Source organism: Lissotriton helveticus, chromosome 5_1, assembly GCF_964261635.1.
Source record: "Lissotriton helveticus chromosome 5_1, aLisHel1.1, whole genome shotgun sequence".
Lineage (NCBI taxonomy): Eukaryota > Metazoa > Chordata > Amphibia > Caudata > Salamandridae > Lissotriton > Lissotriton helveticus.
In genome coordinates, this window is record NC_136065.1 from 238,524,856 (window position 1) to 238,545,288 (window position 20,433).

A 20,433-nucleotide genomic window follows, 5' to 3' on the forward strand; every position below is an offset into this window, starting at 1 on the left:
ACTAGCCATCACATTCCTAGAAGTGGGACAAGTCATTACTGTTATTTATTTATTTATTCATGTATTCCTTAGTTGTCTGATCTGAAAGCCTTTGTTTTCATGAGTTTCTTGAACTGAGGATTAGTAGTTTCAGATCAGAGCAGAGGGTCGAGGTGTTTTCATATCTTGGGCCAAAGACTCACGACGGAGTGGTACTGGACCAGATGCGAGGAGGCCAACTGCAAGTTTCTAGTTGGTATGTAGTGGCATGCAGAATCCTCAACTGTTCGGTTCCATGTTCCACATATTATGTGCAGTTTGTAGCATCCCTGCAATTTCCCCATCCTTACTTGGCTTGCCATATATCTAAGAAAAGTGCGATTATTTTAACCCACCCAATGGATGTGGTGAAATTACCCATTATCCTTCGTACAAGTATCAGCTCCAGAATCATGCCTTTATAAGGGGAGATGAGAGTTGATTTTTATGGGCTTTAATAGCAACCAACTTGTCCCATATTGATACCTTCCCGATACATACATGAGTACATGCAAACTGAAGTCTCCAAATCTGGCACTGTGAGAGCAGTGTAATAGTTTGAAAGTTGAAAAGTGAAAATAAATATTCAGTAAAGTTAAAAATACTATTAATCACCTGCAGGTGCTCTCAGATATTTGTTGTTTGGGGAATTTGAAGGATGTGACAATAAAAAAACACCCTCACGAGCCATCATTCATGCCTCAAACTCGAAGGAACATCATGACCTGACTGAGGCGTCCCAGGAGTACAATGCCCTTGAGTTAATTATGAGGGATCAGGATTAAAAAATGTTAATGTGTATAATTACGACGATATTTTCATGGTCCAATTAACGCTGCCAATTGATTGCCTGACAAGTTGTGTGCATCACACACTCCAAGGGGGCGCTGGATCAGGTCATTAGGAGATAACCTACATTACAGCCAACACATAAAGGTCACTCGGGGGCAGAAGATTGGTGAAGATGGCAGACCAGAGGCAGGACCGTAATGGTCCGGTGCAATAGGTAAAATCACCAGATCTTAGAGGGCGAGTGGAGGTAAACATCAAGTTATCTAGGCATGACCGATAGCAGCACTTTTGATATCTAAAGAAGAGGGTAATTGTACCATCCTTCCACTTGGCGTGTCAGTCTACGAAAAATATCACTGCTCGCCCTGCTGCAGACCAGTGCTTAATTTAGCCCGTGGTTTCCGGTGTACAGCACCAGCACTTAACTGTCAACATCGGCACCTGTGACAGTCTGCCACTTGGTGGCGTTGTTTACTTTATTTAGAGATGAGCAAAACAAAAGTTGTTTAAAAATTCAATATTCATTAAAAATGACTAAAACCCTTTGTCCAAACCAATCTAATAGCGTTAGGGGCCTAGAATAGTCAGAATTGTGTATCAGAGGGGTGTGCGGTTCCTAACTGGGCGTGAGGGGAAAGGGAGGTCTTTGTTCGTGATGCCCTCACACACCCCGGAGGATGTCATGTTTCATCATAGGGCTTTTGCTCCTCGTCGGGCCGGCGCTGCAATGCCTAACGGTCTCCCGTAAACGGGGCTCTTTATCAGAGAACCTTTTGAAGAAGCCTTTGGGTGCGTGCAGGGCTACACCCCTGTCTGAACTGGGGTGGCTTGGTGAGCAAAATAACGATGGATTAAACCCATATCTGTGACTGGGAGTGAATGTTTTGCCATTGTGCAACATTCCGTCCATCATCTTGTGTGTTTTGCTGTTCACCCTATGTGGGAAGGGTATGCCCAGACTTGGGTCCCGTGCTCACTAAGCCACTGGAGTCAAGCTATCCTGGCTGAAGACGGCTGATAGCCAGAAACCGGTCCTAGGATGCTTGATTTTGGTCCAGGGAAGACATTGCTTGGCAGTTCGGGTTGGACTGTTCCCATGAGGCACAGGGTCAAGACTGATTTGCATATGGCCATGTCTGAACTGGGGTGGCTTGGTGAGCAAAATAACGACGGATTAAACCCAGATCTGTGACTGGGGGTGAATGTTTTGTCATTGAGCAACATTCCGTCCATCGTCTTGTGTGTTTAGGCCAGCTACAGGACTCATGCAGATCCTGGGGGAAAAGTACCTTAGATGGAGCAAGTGTTGACGTCGAAGGCTCGATGCGTCGGTTCTGATCAGCGCAGCGAGGAAGGCTTCATCTCTGACCCTATTATGATGCAGGTGCTGCATTGTCATCGAGCCGCTCTGTCTGTCATTGTTGAGCCACGCAGTCCGTGGAAGTAAATGTCATCGTTCTGCTCCTGCGTTGGCATTGAGGGGCAATGCTTCGGCTCCAATCGGCGGAAAGTTGTCACTGCATCGATTTTGATGGTTCTGTACAGTAGAAGTCACCCTACAAGTGCCCAGGACTGGATTGGCACCACATGGCAGGACAGGACTCACAGACGGCAGAGTCCAGGTGCTGTTGCAGTCTTTGATGGCTCTGAGACTTCAGAACAAGGGGCAAGCCAGCAAGCCCTTGGAGATCCTGAGTTCAAGTGAGATGAGTCCAATCCTTGTCTTGTCCAGGGCAAAGATAAGCAGGCAGCAGGTAACTCAGCAAAGCATAAAAGCAGTTCTTCCATAGCAGCAGACAAGCAGAGTGGCAGCCTTTGTAGCACATCAGTCTTTACTTCTGGCACAGTTCTTCACAGGTCCAATAGTGTGCTGTCTTGGTAGGGTCAGAGCCCCAATACTTATACCCAGTTGTGTCTTTGAAGTGGGGTTTCCTTAAAGCAGGTCCTTGAGGTGCACAGATCCCCCGTTCTTCCCAACCCTGGTTCCAGACTATCAGTAGTGGGTGAACAGCCCTTTGTGTGGGAAACAGGATACTGCCAGGATAGACCATCAGCACTGGTGTTGTCTACCCCTGGTCTTTGTTCCACTCTAAAGTCCGTACCCTGTAGGGAAAAGGACCACCTCAACAGTTTTGGATTCTCACCCCTCATTTGCATGAGCCACCTGAGGGGCATGTGGTTGGTCTGAATCAGGGAGTGAGTGCCAAACAGATATGAACTCAACTTCTTCAGCGCCCAGACCACAGCAAAAGCTTCTCGTTCTAAAGCGCTTCACCTTTGTTCTCTAGGTAGTAACCTCCTGGAGATGAAGGCTGCAGGCTGGTCCAGACCCCTCTTCATTGGGCTGTGGTAAAACTGCCCCTATGACATGTTCTGAGCCACCTTTTTGGAATACAAGCCCCTTGAGAAGATAGGGGGTCTGAGCGCAGGGAATGTGCGCATGGCCTGCTTCAGGGAGTCAAATGCTTTTCGGCATGCCTCTGTCCAAATCACATTTTTGGGCTGCTTCTTAGAAGTCAGCTCTGTCAAGGGGGCAACAATAGTGCCAGAAATGCTCTGATCTTTGTCTCAGCTTTGTGGGGCTCCAAGCCATGATAGTGTCTATCTTAGCCTGGAAGGGCTGCATCTTACCCCTAGCCCACCAGGTGTTCCAAGTACACCACAGACCCCTGCCCTACTTGGCACTTACTTGCCTTGATAGTCAGGCATGCCTGTTGCAGAGCCTGAAGCACTTCCTGGAGGTTAAAGAGGTGGCCTGCCAGTTGCTACTGTAGACAGCTATGCCATCCAGTTAGGCAGCTGATAAGGCCTCTGTACCAGCAAGGACCTGGTTAACCAACCTCTGGAAGGTGGCAGGGGCATTTCTGAGTCCAAGGGGCATCACACAAAATTGGTAATGGCCCTCTGGAGTGGAGAAGGCTGACCTCTCCTTGGACGCTTATGTCAGGGCGAACTGCCAGTACCTAAGCTCATAAGGCCGGGGAATGGGATGAGTATCTGTCTTTGTCACTGAGTTTAGCCCTCTATAATCCACACAGAGCCTCAGTTCAGGTGTGGTGCCGGTGGGTTGGCTTTTGGTACCAGAAACATAGGCCTGAACCAGGGGCTACTGGAGGATTCTATCACCCTCAATTTCAGCATTTTATAGACTTCACTTTTAATGCTGGCCCTCACCTTATCCAACAAACTGTAAGATGTATTCTTCACAGGGAGGTATTCCGTTGTGTCCACACCATGGGTACACAGGTGGGTAGTCCCAGGAATAAGGGAGAACAGAGAAAAGTATTGTTCTAACACGTGGTGGCAGTGACTCTGCTTTTCAGGGGTTTGACTGGGGGAAAGGATTACTCTATCCAAAGACCCATCTTTCTCCTTGGAGTCCGAGGGATAAGGGAGAGGAGAAGTTACCTCTCCTCCTCGTCTTCTCCATCTGTCACCAACAGCATGGTGAGCTCAAACCTTTCAAAGTGGGGTTTCATTCAGTTGGTATGGAGCAACCTGTGGGGTTGCCCGGTGGTCTTGAGGTCCACCTAGTAGGTGGTTTTACCCTTCCTCTCAATCACCTCACACGGCCCAATCCAGTGGTTCTGGAGGGCCCTGGGCTCCACCAGTTCCATCACCCACACTTTCTGTCCAGGAGTCATTTCCAGAGTGGTACCATTTTGGGCATGCCACTGCTTCATAACCAAGCAAAGAAGGATATGACTCACAGTGCCTAGCTCTGCTATCTGATACAAGGTTTTATCAAAAGATAAACTTGGACCCCACTGAAAGACTGAGAAACACCATCTCGATTATGGTTAATGAAGCTGAGACCAAAGGTTGGATTACACCGAAAGAAGCGGATTTCCTGATGGCAAAAGAACCTATTACCCCCTACTTTTATTCTCTGCCAAAAACTCATAAAAACAGGAGTCCACCACCAGGTCGTCCGATAGTTTCGGGCATCGGTTCAATATTAGAACCACTTTCCAGATTTGCCGATGAATTCCTAAAGCCTCTTGTCCAACAAACACCGGCATATTTAAAGGACACACGAGACCTCCTGGTACAAATAGATAAGAAACCTTTTAATCCTGAAACCATGCTCCTTGTGGGCCTGGATGTTGAAGCCCTCTTTACTAGTCTGCCTCAAAACGAGACTTTGCAAGTTCTGGAAGACGTCTTATTCTCAAAAGATTGGGAATTCCAAACACCAAGACATTTTATCCTAGAATGTTGTAAGTTAGCACTGAAGGAGAATTTCTTTGCTTTTGAAGAGGACATGTACCTCCAAATCCATGGAACATCCATGGGGAGCGCCTTCGCTCCCTCGGTAGCAGGGCTCTATGTCAGTCACTTTGAAGAACTCAACATAATCAATGTAGACAACACCTTTTCTTCCAGTATTTTATACTGGAAGAGATACATTGATGATATCATCATGATCTGGGACAATAAATTGGACCTACAGTCTTTTATGAATTGGCTCAACAGCCTTGATCCATGGCTAAAATTCACACATACAGCTACTAGCTGCAACCTTGACTTCCTCGACATAACTATTTTCGTTAGGAATAATGAGTTACATACCAAAACGTATAGGAAACCCACGGCTAAGAACAGCATTTTGTCCTACAACAGCTTTCACCCTAAACCATTGAGGGACAACCTCCCCTACAGCCAGTTCCTGCGTTTGAAGAGGAATTGCAGTAACAACTCTGATTATGTATTGCAAGCCAATGAATTAAGTGACAGACTGAGACAAAGAAATTATACAGAGAAAACCATCAAACTCTGCAAAAAGAGAGCACAAAATCAACCAAGAGATTGCCTCCTACAAACATTTGAAAAAGAAACAGTACCTGATCTAACTACCTGTGTCACAACATTTAGCCAGGCGTCTTACGCAGTAAAGAAACTAGTAAACAAGAACTGGCATATCCTACACACCGGACAATTTGATTGGCCCAGACCGAGGTTCGCCAATAGGAGATCTAAAAATATCAAGGATGTCTTGGTACATACTCGACCAGCACGTAAAAAACTGCAAGCAATCCCTCTAAGAGATATAACTATGGCACCAGTAACGGGACACTATCCGTGTGGGTCATGCGTTGCATGCAAAACCACAACTGCTACAAAAACATTGCAGCTATCTGACACCTTTGTTTGGCAGCAACGTCAACACACGAATTGTAACTCGACCCGTGTCATCTATACTGTGACCTGCCCTTGCGGCAAACGTTACATCGGGATGACATGTAGAAAGATAAAAATAAGGATCGGCGAACATCGCAGTAACATAAGACTAAAAAAGAACACCACCAAACTTTGTACCCACTTTGTGCTAGCAGGCCATTCCTGCGATGACATCCAATGGTCAGTAATTGAAATGCTAACCGATAAATCACAGAGATGTGAAAGAACATTGTTTGAGAAAGAACAAAGGTGGGTGGAACGCCTCAGAACCCACAAAAACGGCCTTAATGATTCCATACCCTATCACCAATTCTCTAAATGATTTACCATCTTGTTCCATGATACAAATCTCTCAACGACGTACCACCTTTAATACAAGAGATTACCATTTTCAGAAAACGAATCTTCTTACTTCCCTTTGATGAAAACAATAAAGTTTTGTTTCAGAAAAAACACATCAGCCCACTACGCCAGTAAACACGTGAGTCAAGAGTGCCTGCCCCTTTTAAAGACGTCCGCCCAGCCGGATTCACTAGCATCCGGGGGCAGAGTCAGCACTAGACGCAATTGCAGGCACACGCGGGTAATGGCGGAACCACGCAGCACTGCCTACTGAATCTCGGTAAGGTGACTACACAGAATACTAATTAACCCGATATTTTTCAAATACAGCTTTGAGTCCTGAGGGCCCCCCGACGCAAGCAAGTACTCTCTGTTACAAGGTACGAGAACGTGCTGCGTTTAATAACTAATTCGCATATCTCGCCTAAAAGGCTCCCTGCGTTTCCACGCTTTCCTTAGGCTGCATCTCTTTAAAAACATCGCACATGCTAGACTCGCTAGATAATAGGTCAACGCGTACTAAGTGAAACGCACCCTTGCTGAATGTGCCCGCTATGTATTCTTATAACTTTGTCGGCAGCGCGATAAGTTCAATCCACGCGCTCCTTAGGCGGTACCTTTTTTTTAAAGCAACTCACCCACTTTGCTTGCTAGATAAAAGGCTAACGCGCACTATAAGTAACGTACCCTTGCTGAATGTGCCGGCTTTGTACTTTCATTACCCTGTCTGCAGCGCGATAAGCTCAACCCGGTTACACTACCCTCCCCCATTTTAGAGATGAAATGTCTTGAATTTTCAAGAATTGAATGAATAATAATGTTATTCTATTAATCGCACTAGCCTAAATCAGGTTTGTCAGTAAATGAGTGTGTCCTTTTTTCGATGTTCTCTCCCTATTTCTTTTTAGAAACCAGTGGAGTCAATACCCTGCAAAATATACAGGTTATTAACGTATTGCAACACAAAAGGTGTGAGTAATCCAAACACTGTTTGTCTATTTTATTGTTAGTCCTGACGAATGCTCTATAGACCCCTATGGGCCGACGGAGCAGAAACATGTCGACGTTTATGTAATAAGTGTTTTTTCCAACTACTGTGATCTAGTAACTCGATCAACTTAGTAGTACCAGTTTTTTAACAACCTGGAAATCACACCAATCAATAAAACTATTTAGGGTGATTTTCCAGTTATTTTAACAAACCCCCCCCTTTATTCTCCCTTTTTTCTTTTGTTTTAGACACACCACTTTTTTCCTTCTCTGGACACTGCACTATATGCCAGAGGTGCCTCCGGTTGAGGCTGGCTAAATCACTCATTTAGAGTAACCAATGATAACGGCCAATAACCCATATGCGGGGCGGATGAACCATATATACCGCTATATTCCAAATTGCATAGGGTTTTTGAGGTTACTCTAAAATTTACATAACCAATGGCTTAGTGTTACAAGTGTCTGTTTCCTCTTTGATAAACCTTGTACTTTCCCTGGGGAATGAAACAGACCCTTAAATCCCTAGTCCCTCCACATTGATTGACTGACTGCTTCATAACCTCCTGAATGGCTTTCAGGTTGTCTGAAACTTAGCTATTTGGTTTATGAAAGCCAGTATGTGGCTTATACATCCTAGGGAATCTTCACCAAACTCAGAGGTCCTCTAACAGGGTGCCAATACAGAAGCTCAAATAGGCTAAAGTCTACTCCCTATTGTGGTACCTCCCTGTAGGCAAACAACAGGCATGGCAAGAGGATGTCCCACATATTCTTAAGGGACTCAGGTAGGCCTCTAATCATGTCATTCAGAGTGTTGTTGAATCTCTCAACGAGCCCATTTATTTGTGGATGGTAAGGGGTGGAGAATTTGTAGGTTAGCCAATACTCCTTGCGCATTGACTGCATGTATGCAGACCTGAATTGTGTGCTGCTGTGAGACATAACTTCCTCAGGGAAACCCACTCAGGTAAAAATCCCCATCAGGGCCTTTGCCACTACAGGGGCATGCATGGCCTTCAGAGGAAAAGAACCAGGATAACCCTGTTGCCTGATGCAGTCTGGGGATCCATAGGCCCAGCAATGTCAATGCTCATCTGCTCAAAGGGAATGCCAACAATATGCAAGGGATTGAAGGGGGCTTTCAGCCTCTACCCTGACTTCCCACTAGCCTGGCAGGTCACACAAGTACTGCAGAATGCATCTGAGGAATTCCTGCTCTTAGGTCAATAAAAGTGGGGGACAAGCCTTGCAAAGGACCTGTCTTGGCCTAGGTGTCCAGCCAGGGAAATTGTGTGAGCCAGCTCCAGTGGAAAGGACCTGTAACATTGGGGGAACACTAGGGCCCTTATTGTGCCATGCACAGGAGCCTTAGGCTTACTGTAAAGGAAGGTGTCCTCTCAATAAATGTGATGACTCCCAGAGGCATCACCAGCTGCTTCGGCTTCGGCCTGTTGCTTCAGTCCCACAATGGTTGGGCTCTTCCTCTGTACCCTACAGAACTCCTCTTTGGTGGGTGCTCCTTCCACGTGCCATCCAGCAAGCTCAGGCAGGTCACCAAAGGAAGCCACCTCAGATGTCCCATCCACCTCACTGGGAAGACACTCAGGGGCTGGTTTCCCATGCCTTCTGCCTTTCATGTTCCTAGAAGCTGACTTGGGCATTGTTCCTGACTTCAGGCGTTTTTGACTTTGATACTGGGAAGCCATGGACCATGTGGTAGTATAGATCCACTCAGGTAACTCCAACATCCCATATGAGTCTTGAGCACCACTTCCTTACATGTAGTGTGCTCAAGGTAATTACCAAGCAAACAGTTCACAGGCATGGTAGGCTCAGAGCAACCTTCAGAAGAACTGAAACCCTCCCCCACAGTCAAATGGAACAAGAGCCACTGCCCTCTCTATTGTCAGCCATCACAACTTGGTGGAATGCATTGGGAATCATCTGCTCTGGGGACACCAGCTGACTCCTTACCATTGTCATGCTGCCACCTGTATCCCTCAGTACCTCAACACCATGCCCATTGATGGCGACCCATTGCCTATATTTATAGTATTTGAGGACACATTGATCTTATGAACCATCTCACTGTCACTCAGGGACACTGGGGTTGCCATTAAACCCACTGTCCCGTTAACTGGGACAAACTCCTTCCACAGCACTACACATGCCACCCCTGGGACCTTTCCTCCAGTGGGAGGTGGTGCTCTTTCGACACTTGGGTTCCCCCTTGTAGTGTCTACACTCATAGTACTCATAGCAGGGGATGCTTGGGCTGCTGACTTTTATCAGGGTAGTTGTTCTTTTGCTGGCCAGATTGAGAATGAGAACCAGACCTTTCCCCTTGGAGTTGTTTTGGGGACCTTTAGAGACTGTGTCTTTTTATCTCCCTTCTTCTGGTGTAAACCTTGAACATCCTTTTGGGAGTCCCCCTCAGATGCCTTCTTGGACCCTCTGGTGCTGACCCAGATGTCTGCCTCCTCAGCAAGTTTCCTGGGATTAATTAACTTGCTATCAACCAGGTGTTGGTGTAGCTCTGGAAAACAAATATCATGCATGTACTCCTTTAAAATTAAGTTGTACAGCCCTGAATATTCATCAACCTTACTGCCCCTCACCCAGCCCTTCAGTGCCTTGCTGACATAATCCAGGAAATCCACCCATGTTTGTGATGAGATGTTGCGGCTGCCCCTCAATCTGAGCCTATACCACTCAGGGTTCTGTCCAAACTTACTGACTTTAATTGCCTTGATAGAAGTGTAGTATGTCTGATCCTCTACCTCTAGTGTAAGGAGTGTGTCCCTTCCCACGGTGGGCTTATACCTCCATAAACTACCATCCCAGACCTACTCTGGGATCATGTGCACTTTTAGAGCCACCTCATATGCTGAAAACCATTGGTCTATGTCATTCCCCACCACATAATTTGGCACCAAATCCTTGGGAATCCTGACTCTGGACTCACCAGTGGACACTGCAGGTATGCTGCCACCATTGCTGTTGCTAGACCCCACTCGTGGGGCTCTAATTTCCAGCTCTTTGAAGTTTAGCGTATGGGTCAGTTTCCTCTCCTCCATGGCCAGCCTCCTCTCTTCTCAAGCCTGCTCCAATTTAGCAAGCTCCGGGTTTAATTTCCCTCCTACCTCCTGTCTGCCAGCACCACTAGGGACAGGTTAGGTGCTTGGAGGAGACACTGCTCCCTGCTCTGGGAATCACCACGGCTTCCAGCACAGCGTTGGCCCCCTCTTCAAGCAGTCCCAGAGCTATTTCAGACTACAAAAATCAGATTATGCTCCTCCTCAGGAATTTACTGCTCCTCCTCTGAATTGTCATCCCCTGCAACCTGGGTCTCTGTACAGGCTCTCAATGTTTTCTGCAACTCCACGTTCCTGGTGAAGCCTCTTGTAGAAACTTGAAAATCCTTGCAGAAATCTGTCAACTTAGGCATGGTGTCGACCTCTAACCTGGCCATCTCAAAATCAATTCCTGCTGGATCAGGTGTGGCTTCTCCAGAGTGAGACATAATTTACCAGAAAAAATCAAAAAGGCCAATCAGGAAGAGTTGAAAAAATTTGAAATGGTATTATTGTAGTGTTGTTTTGAAGAATGAGTTACTGTATGGTATTGCACAAACACAGGTCCTAACCTCACCGATGATCACCAATGCTAGATAAGGGGTTTCTTGAGTTGCGCTGAATCGGGGTAAATTCAAAGTTGAGCCAACCACAATGGAGGGCAGGTCGGCTACAGTACTCACCCAGGTGCTGGTGTAAAAGTACCTTGGATTGAGCAAGCGTCGAAGTTGAAGGCTCGATGAGTCAGTTCTGATCCGCACAGGCGAGGGCGGCTTCTCCGCTAAACCACTTTACGATGCAGGTGCTGCATCATTGTCGAGCCACACTATCCATCTATGTTGAGCCTGCAGTCTGTCGAAGCGATGTCATTGATCAGCTCATGTGTCCGTGTCGACGGGCAATGCGTTATTTCAGATTGGCTCTGTCATCACTGCGTCAATTTTTATGGAGCTGTACTGCAGAAGTCACCTTTCATCTGCCCAGGTCTGGATTGTCACCACTAGGCAGGGCAGGGATCACAGATGGCAGAGTCCAGGTGCTGTTGTAGGGTTGAAGGAAGTCTTTGATGACCCACCCTTTCTGTGTTTGTGGATGTTTAGAGGAAATGCAAAAAGTGTAACTGTCACCCAACCCAGATGTGTATTGGAGACAGGCTGCAGGGCACACAGAGCAGTTAGAGCAGAGAAATGCCCACTTTCTAAACTAGTAATGTTAAATTTAACTTTACCAGTAAAGATGATTTATCATTACCATTTTAAAGATATGAAACATGATGCAGCTATTCCTTTCTAATAGGAATTGCAGCTTAAAAGTGTATCAAAGAATTCCCAATGCTAGCCTATGAGAGGAGTAGGCCTCACAGCAGTGAAAAATGAATGTAGGTTTTGTCTCCACCAGGACATGTGAAACTTAAAAGTATATTTCCTATCTTTTACTTATACAGCACCCTGCCCTTAGAGCTACCTAGGGCCTACCTTAGGGGTGACATATATATAATAGGAGGGGAGTGTAAGGCTTGGAAAGTGGTTTTAAATGCCAAGTCGAAGTGGCAGTAAACTGCTCACAGGGCTTTGCAGTGGCAGGCTTGAGTCTGGTTTGAAAGGCTACTTGTGTGGGTGGCACAATCAATGCTACAAGCCCACTAATAGCATTTATGTTACAGACATGGCTATATGGCATGCCACTTTACAAGGGAGTTACAAGTAAGCTAAATATGCCAGTTGTGCATGCACCAATATTACAATGTTTAGGGGAGAAGCACGTGCACTTTAGCACTGGTCAGCAGTGGTAAAGTGCTCAAAGTCCTAAGGCCAACAAAAAGATAAACCAAAAAGAGGAGGCAAGCAAGTAAAATGGTTGAGGTAAGAACACACTAAGGATGACAGATCTAACATGTATGAACTCATTTGTTATTCTTAGCTCTATGTCCACATACCTTGAAGATGTACATATCGTCAAGGTACATATATGTGGAATTAAGAATAATACACGTATTCTTACTTACCTTCACAACATTTTGGTAGTGGATGTTTAGGTCATGATATTTTTGTAGGATGATACTTTGACCTCATTTTTCTCGCCCCTTTTACCTATTCAATATGTTGATGATTGGAGAGGGAATAGGCAATGTGACCAAGATCAAGGCTGTTACCTTCATCCATAATCTATTGAAGAGAGAACGTACAACACTACAACGGTGGCAAAATGAGTCCTGGGCAAAAAGAGTGATATTCTCTTGAGGAGTCAACACTGATGGCAGCAGGTTGCAGTAATTGTGTATATTTGTTGAATCATAGAATGGTCCGGATCCTGTTCTACTCTCAAAGAGTAAACCTTTTCAGCAGGAACTGAAGGGCACACATAATACAGTCATAATGTGCCATCCAACAATGATGGTTGCAAAACAGTATTCCGGCGAAAAGAACATCGGCAAAAAGAAGTAGGGTCCCAAATATCGACTTTACATACTTTTGGGAACATTTACTAATATTTGGCGCAGCTCAACAAGTCTACTTGCTGCTCTGTGTCAAAATGGAGAATACAGGAATGCACTGCTTATTACACATATCTACTAAGATAAGGCACATTCCTGCTCTCCCTCTGCGCTAGAGCACTTGTGGCTGTCAAGTCCAGTGCCAACACAGGCATCCTTGCATCATGGTGCAAGGGTGCCTGCAGTACAGCCAGGACTGCTTTTGTGCAGGAAGTGACAGCAGTACAATATTGGGGATTGGCTTTTGCTCAGTACTATGACATTATGGGTGGTGAAAGTGCTATAGGAGAAAAGTTCTAAAAATTCTGAAAACTTGGTTCTTCCCTCATTAACTTTAGGTATTCTTCTTCATTTTCTGAGCAGCTATTTCTCGTGTTGGTTGAGGCTGATAGTGTCAGGATATCATTTTGGTGATAGTGCACTTTATAAAGATTTTAAATAAAAGAAAATAAATAAATAAAAAGGTACTATTTCCTTCTGTGCTTCACCACACTCATCCTTGTACTTCATTTCAAATCCCTGTGGTACTGCATGGCACCAGCACTGCATGCTTAGGGAATAACGAAAACAGAAGCTGTGCAAGAATGGGGATTATCTTGTGTACATTATCATGGCATTACATTTGTGTAGAAATGCTATAGAAAAATAACTAAATATAGGGCACTTTTTCCTTCTGTACTTCAATACATTCATACTTGTATCTGCTTAACATCCATACTTCTCTGCATGGAAACTGACTTCTGTTTTAGCTCTGGGGGCACATGCATCATTGAAAATTGCATTCGCAAATGGTGCGAATTGCAAAAATCAGCCGTTTGCGAATGCAATTTGAACTTTTAGGATCCATCATAATTTTTGTACTTTTCGCAAAATTGCAATTACTTAAATTGCGATTGCATGTAAGGAATCTCAAATTGAGATTCCTTAAATTCAATGCATCAAACTAAAAAATTAGCGATTTCGCTAATAGGGGGAGCAAATTACCATGAAGTTGACCTTCATGGTAATTTGCAAAAACTTAGAAAAATGCCCTAAAGTGCATTTTTCAAAGTTCCATTTTACACACACACATGCCCGTGGGGCATGTGCGTGTGCAAGATGTACTTATAGGCAGATTTCAGGGGTGCAACAGGGTGTCCTTTTGACACCCTGGCACCCTTGAAATTGCATTCTCAATTTGCGATTCTCTAAGTGAGAATCGCAAATTGAAAATGTCTTCCCATTCATTCCTATGGGCCTCTAGGCCCATAGGAATGAATGGGGAGGTATTCCTTAATTGCGATTCGCAATTTGCGAGTCGCAATTAAGGAATTTTAGGAAATCGCTATTTTTTAAGCGATTTCTTCATGCATAGCCATTTGCGATTCCTTATTAGTGAATCCTTATTTTTCGCTAATAGGGAATCGCAAATGACAATGTTGATGCATGTGGGCCGAGACCCTATAGAATCCGACCTCAGACCCCTTTCACCTACCCATTAGACACAGTAACCATGGCTTCTTTGGTTGAGACCTATTGGGTAGGTGCTCACCTACTATCAGCCTAGACTTACCGACATGAAGGAATGCAGCAAGTAGTTGACCGTTATCCAGTTGTAGGCTCCCTCTTCTAATCCAGTGAGTATACGGGCACCCATGAATTTCACGGGGTAACGCTCTATTGTTCTGGAGACTTCTTCTAGGATCCTTTGAGCAGCATCAGGGCTGTAAAGCCTACAGAAGGCGATTAAAAATACATCATTAGCCTAGCAACATGGCAATGTCAGGTAAGTTGACTGATGGCACCAGATTAGAAAATTGGCTTAGGGCGAGTTGGATACTGCCCACCACTGTCTTTGTAGAAGTCCACAAGAAAGTCAAGGATAGTCCAGCTACCTTTTAAAAATATTTTTATGAGTTATAGCCTTTGTATCATTAGCACCTACATATTGTCTGGTTTACTTGTATTATAACTTCGTATTCCACTGTACAACATGGACAAAGAGGTATGAAATCTCCATTTGCAAAAAGTGGTCGCAAATTGTGCACTGACTTTTCCCAAATGGAAAGGAATTTTGCAAACCGACCTATGTACTAATAGGTCAGTTTACAAAATTCTAAATCATAGTGAGTCGCAATCTGAACAAGCTCATCAATATTCATGAGGTAGTTCGCCCTTTATGAGTGGACGCCATCACAGGTATTGTGACCTGGTATGTTGGATCAGCAGACCACCATGCCTGTGATCACATAAAAATATATCTATATATTTCACATGCTGAACTTTTGCTTAATAGTAACAGGGCTGTATTTAAAAAGATTTTTTTTTTTTAGAATTGGTAGTGGCCCCCCTCCTTTGATCTGCACGGGCCGGCTCCAGGGAAGTGGTTGTTCCCAGGACTGTATATAGCCTGGGAGGGGGGCTGTGCTGCCCCCCCTTCATTTTAAAAGTATCTGGCTCCAGTTAGGTGGTTGTCCCCATGGCACAAAGGGGGGTCCATGCAGCCCCCCTATATTATTTCATAATTTTAGTCCACGTGACTCCCCGGTTAACAATGACATTCTACTTGGGCAATTATGAAACCCTTAGGATGGGGGCCCTGTGTGCCCCCCTCCATTTTTATAAAATAAACTCCCCATGCCCCCGGGACCTGGCCCACTTAGGGGCTTAATTAAAAATAAATGCGGGAGGCAGCGCTTATTTTTTTTTATTCACCGCAATTTTCACAAATTTTCACAAAAATCTCTGAGTTAAATAACAAAAATGCTTTTTTGCCATGGTGGGGCCTGAGGGGATCCCAAGACCAAGGTTTGGGGGTCAGGGTATTCCTACCCAGCCCCTTTTTCCTTTTTTGTGTGACTTAGCTAAAGCCGAGTTCCAAGATGGCTGCCAACAGTTCTCGGTTGAAGTGCTGACAGCCAATCAGAGTTCAGCAGATCTCTGCATGAGCTCATCATTATTCACAAAGACTTTGCAACCACATATATATATATATAATAACACCAAATAGGAAAAAACAATCTGCGGACCAAAAGATAGCTGTCTGCCAAATTTGGTGTAATTTCGTCCAGCATTTCGGGCTGCAGGTGTGTCTAAAGAGTCTATGGGAATTAAGATAGGAAAACTTAAAACGTTTGACTCCCCTTTTTATTGGCCCCCGCTTGATGAATCACCCCGAAACATTCCATGCACAACTAGAATCACTGGCACACTTTTTTTGGGAAAATATCGTAAGGATTCGTCAAAGTGCACCAAAGATATATGTAAGTCAAAAAAATGCTTTTCCTATGGGAACATTATCTTAACCATAACAACCTAATGGCGACTGCCAGTAGGTAGTTATAGTTAGGACCTAGTTTCCATAGGAAAATAATTTTTTTGACTTACCTATAACTTTGGTGCCGTTTGGCCAATCCTAATGAAATTTTCCCCCCAAAAAGCGTCAAAGCAGATTCTGTGTGTCATTGAAAGTTTAGGGGTAATCCGTGCAGTGGGACCCGAGAAGTAGGTGTGCAAAATAAGGGTGCATTTGAAATGTTAATTCCCATAGGAGCGCGTTGTCGAACCTACAGCCTGAACTGCTGTACGGAATTACACCAAATTTGGCAGAAAGGTAGATGTTGTTATGCCGATTGTGCTATTTTATTTCTCGCCTGTCTCTTCGAGACATTAAGTAAGTGGCTTTTAAAAGTGCCACCAGAGGCTTTTGCTGGCCTACAGCTTGCGTTCATGAGCTCGTGCACATGCACAGCTGCCATCTGTGTTTTTATTACTGTAATCAGGCTCCTCTGCTACCACTACCCCCCTCCCTTTTACCCCTCCCTCGTGGTCAGCATCATTTGTGTCTTCTAGCTGTGATTCATGTTCCTCTGCTCGCACTCCCCCTCCCTTCTTCCCCTCCCTCTTCGTCAGTTTAATTTGTGTCTTCTATCACTGTGAATGCTCCTGCTTCCACCAGGCACACACACCATCAGTCGTCAGTGCCCACTTTCACCAAGCACACACACTACCAGGCGTCAGTGCACGCTTCCACCAGGCACACACACCACCAGCCATCAGTGCATGCTTCTACGAGGCACACACACCACCAGCTGTCAGTGCACACTTCTACCAGGCACACACACCACCAGCCGTCAGTGCACGCTTCCACCAGGCACACACACCACCAGCCGTCAGTGCATGCTTCCAGCAGGCACATGCATCACCTGCCGTCAGTGCACCCTTCCACCGGGCATACACACCACCAGCCGTCAGGGCACGCTTCCACTGGGCACACACACCACCAGCCGTCAGGGCACGCTTCCACCGGGCACACACACCACCAGCCATCAGTGCATGCTTCCACCGGGCAAACACTACCAGCCATCAGTGCATGCTTCCACTGGGCACACACACCACCAGCCATCAGTGCATGCTTCCACCGGGCAAACACTACCAGCCATCAGTGCATGCTTCCACTGGGCACACATACCACCAGCCGTCAGTGCATGGTTTCACCAGGGACACACACACCAGCAGCCGTCAGTGCACGCTTCCACCAGGCACACACACCAGTAGCAATCAGTGCACGCTTCCACCAGGCACACACACCACCAGCCGTCAGTGCACGCTGCCACCAGGCATACATACCACCAGCCATCAGTGCACGCTTCCACCAGCCACATGCACCACCAGCCATCAGTGCACGCTTCCACCAGCCACATGCACCACCAGCCATCAGTGCACGCTTCCACCAGGCACACACACCACCAGCCGTCAGTGCACGCTTCCACCAGGCACACACACCACCAGCCATCAGTGCACACTTCCACCAGGCACACACACCATCAGCCATCAGTGCCCACTTCCACCAGACACACACACCACCAGCCGTCAGTGCAGGCTTCCACCAGGCATGCACCCACTCACATACCCATTCAGGTACTCATGCACCCACTTGCAGACTCACTTAGAGAGTGACAAACTCATGTACAGACCCACTCAGAGACTCACACACATACTTAGAGACCCACTCATAGACTTATGTGCACAGTATCATATCCACTTAGAGACTCTTACACCCACTCACAGACCTTCCTGGGCACTCATGCACCACTAACAGACCCACTCAGATACTCATGCACTCACTTACAGACTTACTTACACACTCACATATGTGCTCAAAGACTCAAGGAGACACAAACACACCCACTTGCAGACCCACTGAGACACTCATACACCCACTCATAGATCCATTCAGACACTCATACACCCACTCACACACCCATACAATCATTCAATCAACCAGGGGTTTATATAGCACAGCTACACACCTGTAAGGGTCTCAAGGTGCTGAGGGGGGAGGCTGCTGGTCCATCTGGGTGCAGGGGTTCAGTCGAAGTGCCAGGTCTTGAGATCCTTCCTGAATTGGCTCAGTGACTGGGATTTCCTGTCCAGGGATACAGTCACTCACACACTCAGTCACAGGCCCTCTTAGAGACTTATGCACTCAGTCACTCACTCATACACTCATAGACTCACACAGCCACTCACAGACTCAATCAGACATACACACACCGACTCACTCACCCACTCAAAGACTCACGCTTCCATTCACACACCCACCCAGACACGTGTCCTTCCAGTCACAGAGCCACTCAGACACTCATGGATGCACCCATACACTTACTCACTCACAGACCTATGCTCTCACTCACAGACCCATTGAGACACTCATACACCCACTCACAGATCCACTCAGACACTCATACACCTTCCCAAAGACTCACTCAGATACTCCCACACCCTTACAGTCACTAACACACCTACTCAGAGACGGATGCACCCAGGCACTGATACACTCGGAGACTCACACACCCACTCACATTCCCACTCAGAGACCAATGCGCCCACTCACAGAACCATTCAGACACTCATGCTCCCAGTCATTGACCCAATGAGAGACTCATGCACTCAGACCTGCTCAGAGAGTCATGCATCTCAGACACTCAGACACTCATGTATCCACTCACAGAACCAGTCAGACCGTCATATACTTACTTTTGAATGCACAAAGGCACTCACAGATCGACTGAGAGACTTGTGCAACCAATTACAGACACATTGAGACACTGATGCACCCAGTCATTGATGCACTGAGACAGTCACGCAGTTCGTTATAGCAACATTGATAGAGTACGTTTGTCTGCTGTGGTTTGAAGGTGCTGTATGTGAGGCGACATTGTCATTACCACCAGAAAAGGGTACCTTTTAGTGAGAGTGAAAAGGTACATTAGTTAGGGTTTTTCTCAGTGCAGGGAGAATAATCATAAAGATTTAAGTAAGGTCACACTGGTCTAGTTTTCACCTTGAATGAGTGATTAAATTATATTTTTTAGTGAGTGAAAGCCTATATTTTCCTTTTAGTGGAGCAGAGAAGAGTTTATTTGAAGAGATATTCGTTATGCTGCGGCTTTGTAACATTTTGTGGTAAAATTTTTGCTTTGATTCTATTTGTTGGAGAAGTGCGAGCTGAATTGTAAACGAGAGGTAGCTACGGCAGGGAGCTAAATGACAATATATAGTGTCACACTGTGATTGGTTGGTTAGTGTGGAACCACACTGGGATAGGTTGACAGCATCATAGAGAGCTGTGCTGGTATTGGTTGTTTTGATGAAAACAAGGAAGTATTTCCTAGAACTGTTGCGAGAAATATTTGTAAAAGACATTTTAAATATTCATACGAAACAATGAAAATGTTGAAAAATTTAAAGACATTAATACAGGGAGATGTGCCCAGTAGAGAAGGGGTACCAATACCATCTGAGGGTACATCTGTTTTGTATATGACATAAGAGAGAGGCCATGATACATGTACATGGTTAGACACTTGGATGAAGTATACAGAAAAGGATGGATCTTTAGCTTTCCCACAATATAGAACTTTTAATATATGAATTCTTGAAAATCTGAGGAGACAGGTATAGGATATTAAACTACCTCCGAGATGTATGCAGTTTGAAGCTCTTGGAGAATGGGCACATTTTGCCCATCAGAAAGAAAAACAGAAATATTGGAGAAGGTACAAAAACACCTTAAATATGTATGTTGAAGCTAGATGGGACGCCCAACAGAAATCATGGAGAATAGACATTGCTGAGGGAACACAAAAGTATCCTGTATTAGTTACAGAGAAAGGTGAAGAGGAGAAATGTAAGAAGAAGAAAAAACATCTTGAGGACTCTCAGAAATTGGCATTGACTGATGAGATTGAAAATGAGATAGATGATGAATTTGTATATGAGGTATTGCTAAATGGTCCTCCACCATATAATGAGGATCAGCCTCAAGTTAGACCAAATCCTTTTATAAGAATCTTACCAGATGCACCTTCAATGCCCACGAATTCAAATTTGCATAACCCATTCTTAACCGGAGTAGAGACACTGAGAGGAGCAGAACCTAATAATGCAATGACACCGATGCTCTTGATGCTCTTTCAGTTCCAGTGACCATAGGGCCTGTAGTTCCACTCTATCAATCAGGTAATCGAGAACAACAGGCACATTCATTGACTATCC

General features: G+C 45.4%; 1 protein-coding gene across 2 annotated transcripts in view; it reads right to left on the reverse strand.

The window, feature by feature from the left end:
• LOC144754385 (ectonucleoside triphosphate diphosphohydrolase 8-like) overlaps positions 1-20,433 on the reverse strand; it is a 325,819-nt gene that overhangs the window by 184,154 nt on the left and 121,232 nt on the right. For both annotated transcript variants that reach the window (XM_078642100.1, XM_078642099.1), the window contains exon 4: positions 14,447-14,606. In XM_078642100.1, the coding sequence (XP_078498226.1) occupies positions 14,447-14,606 (160 nt within the window). The remainder of the gene's footprint in view (positions 1-14,446; positions 14,607-20,433) is intronic.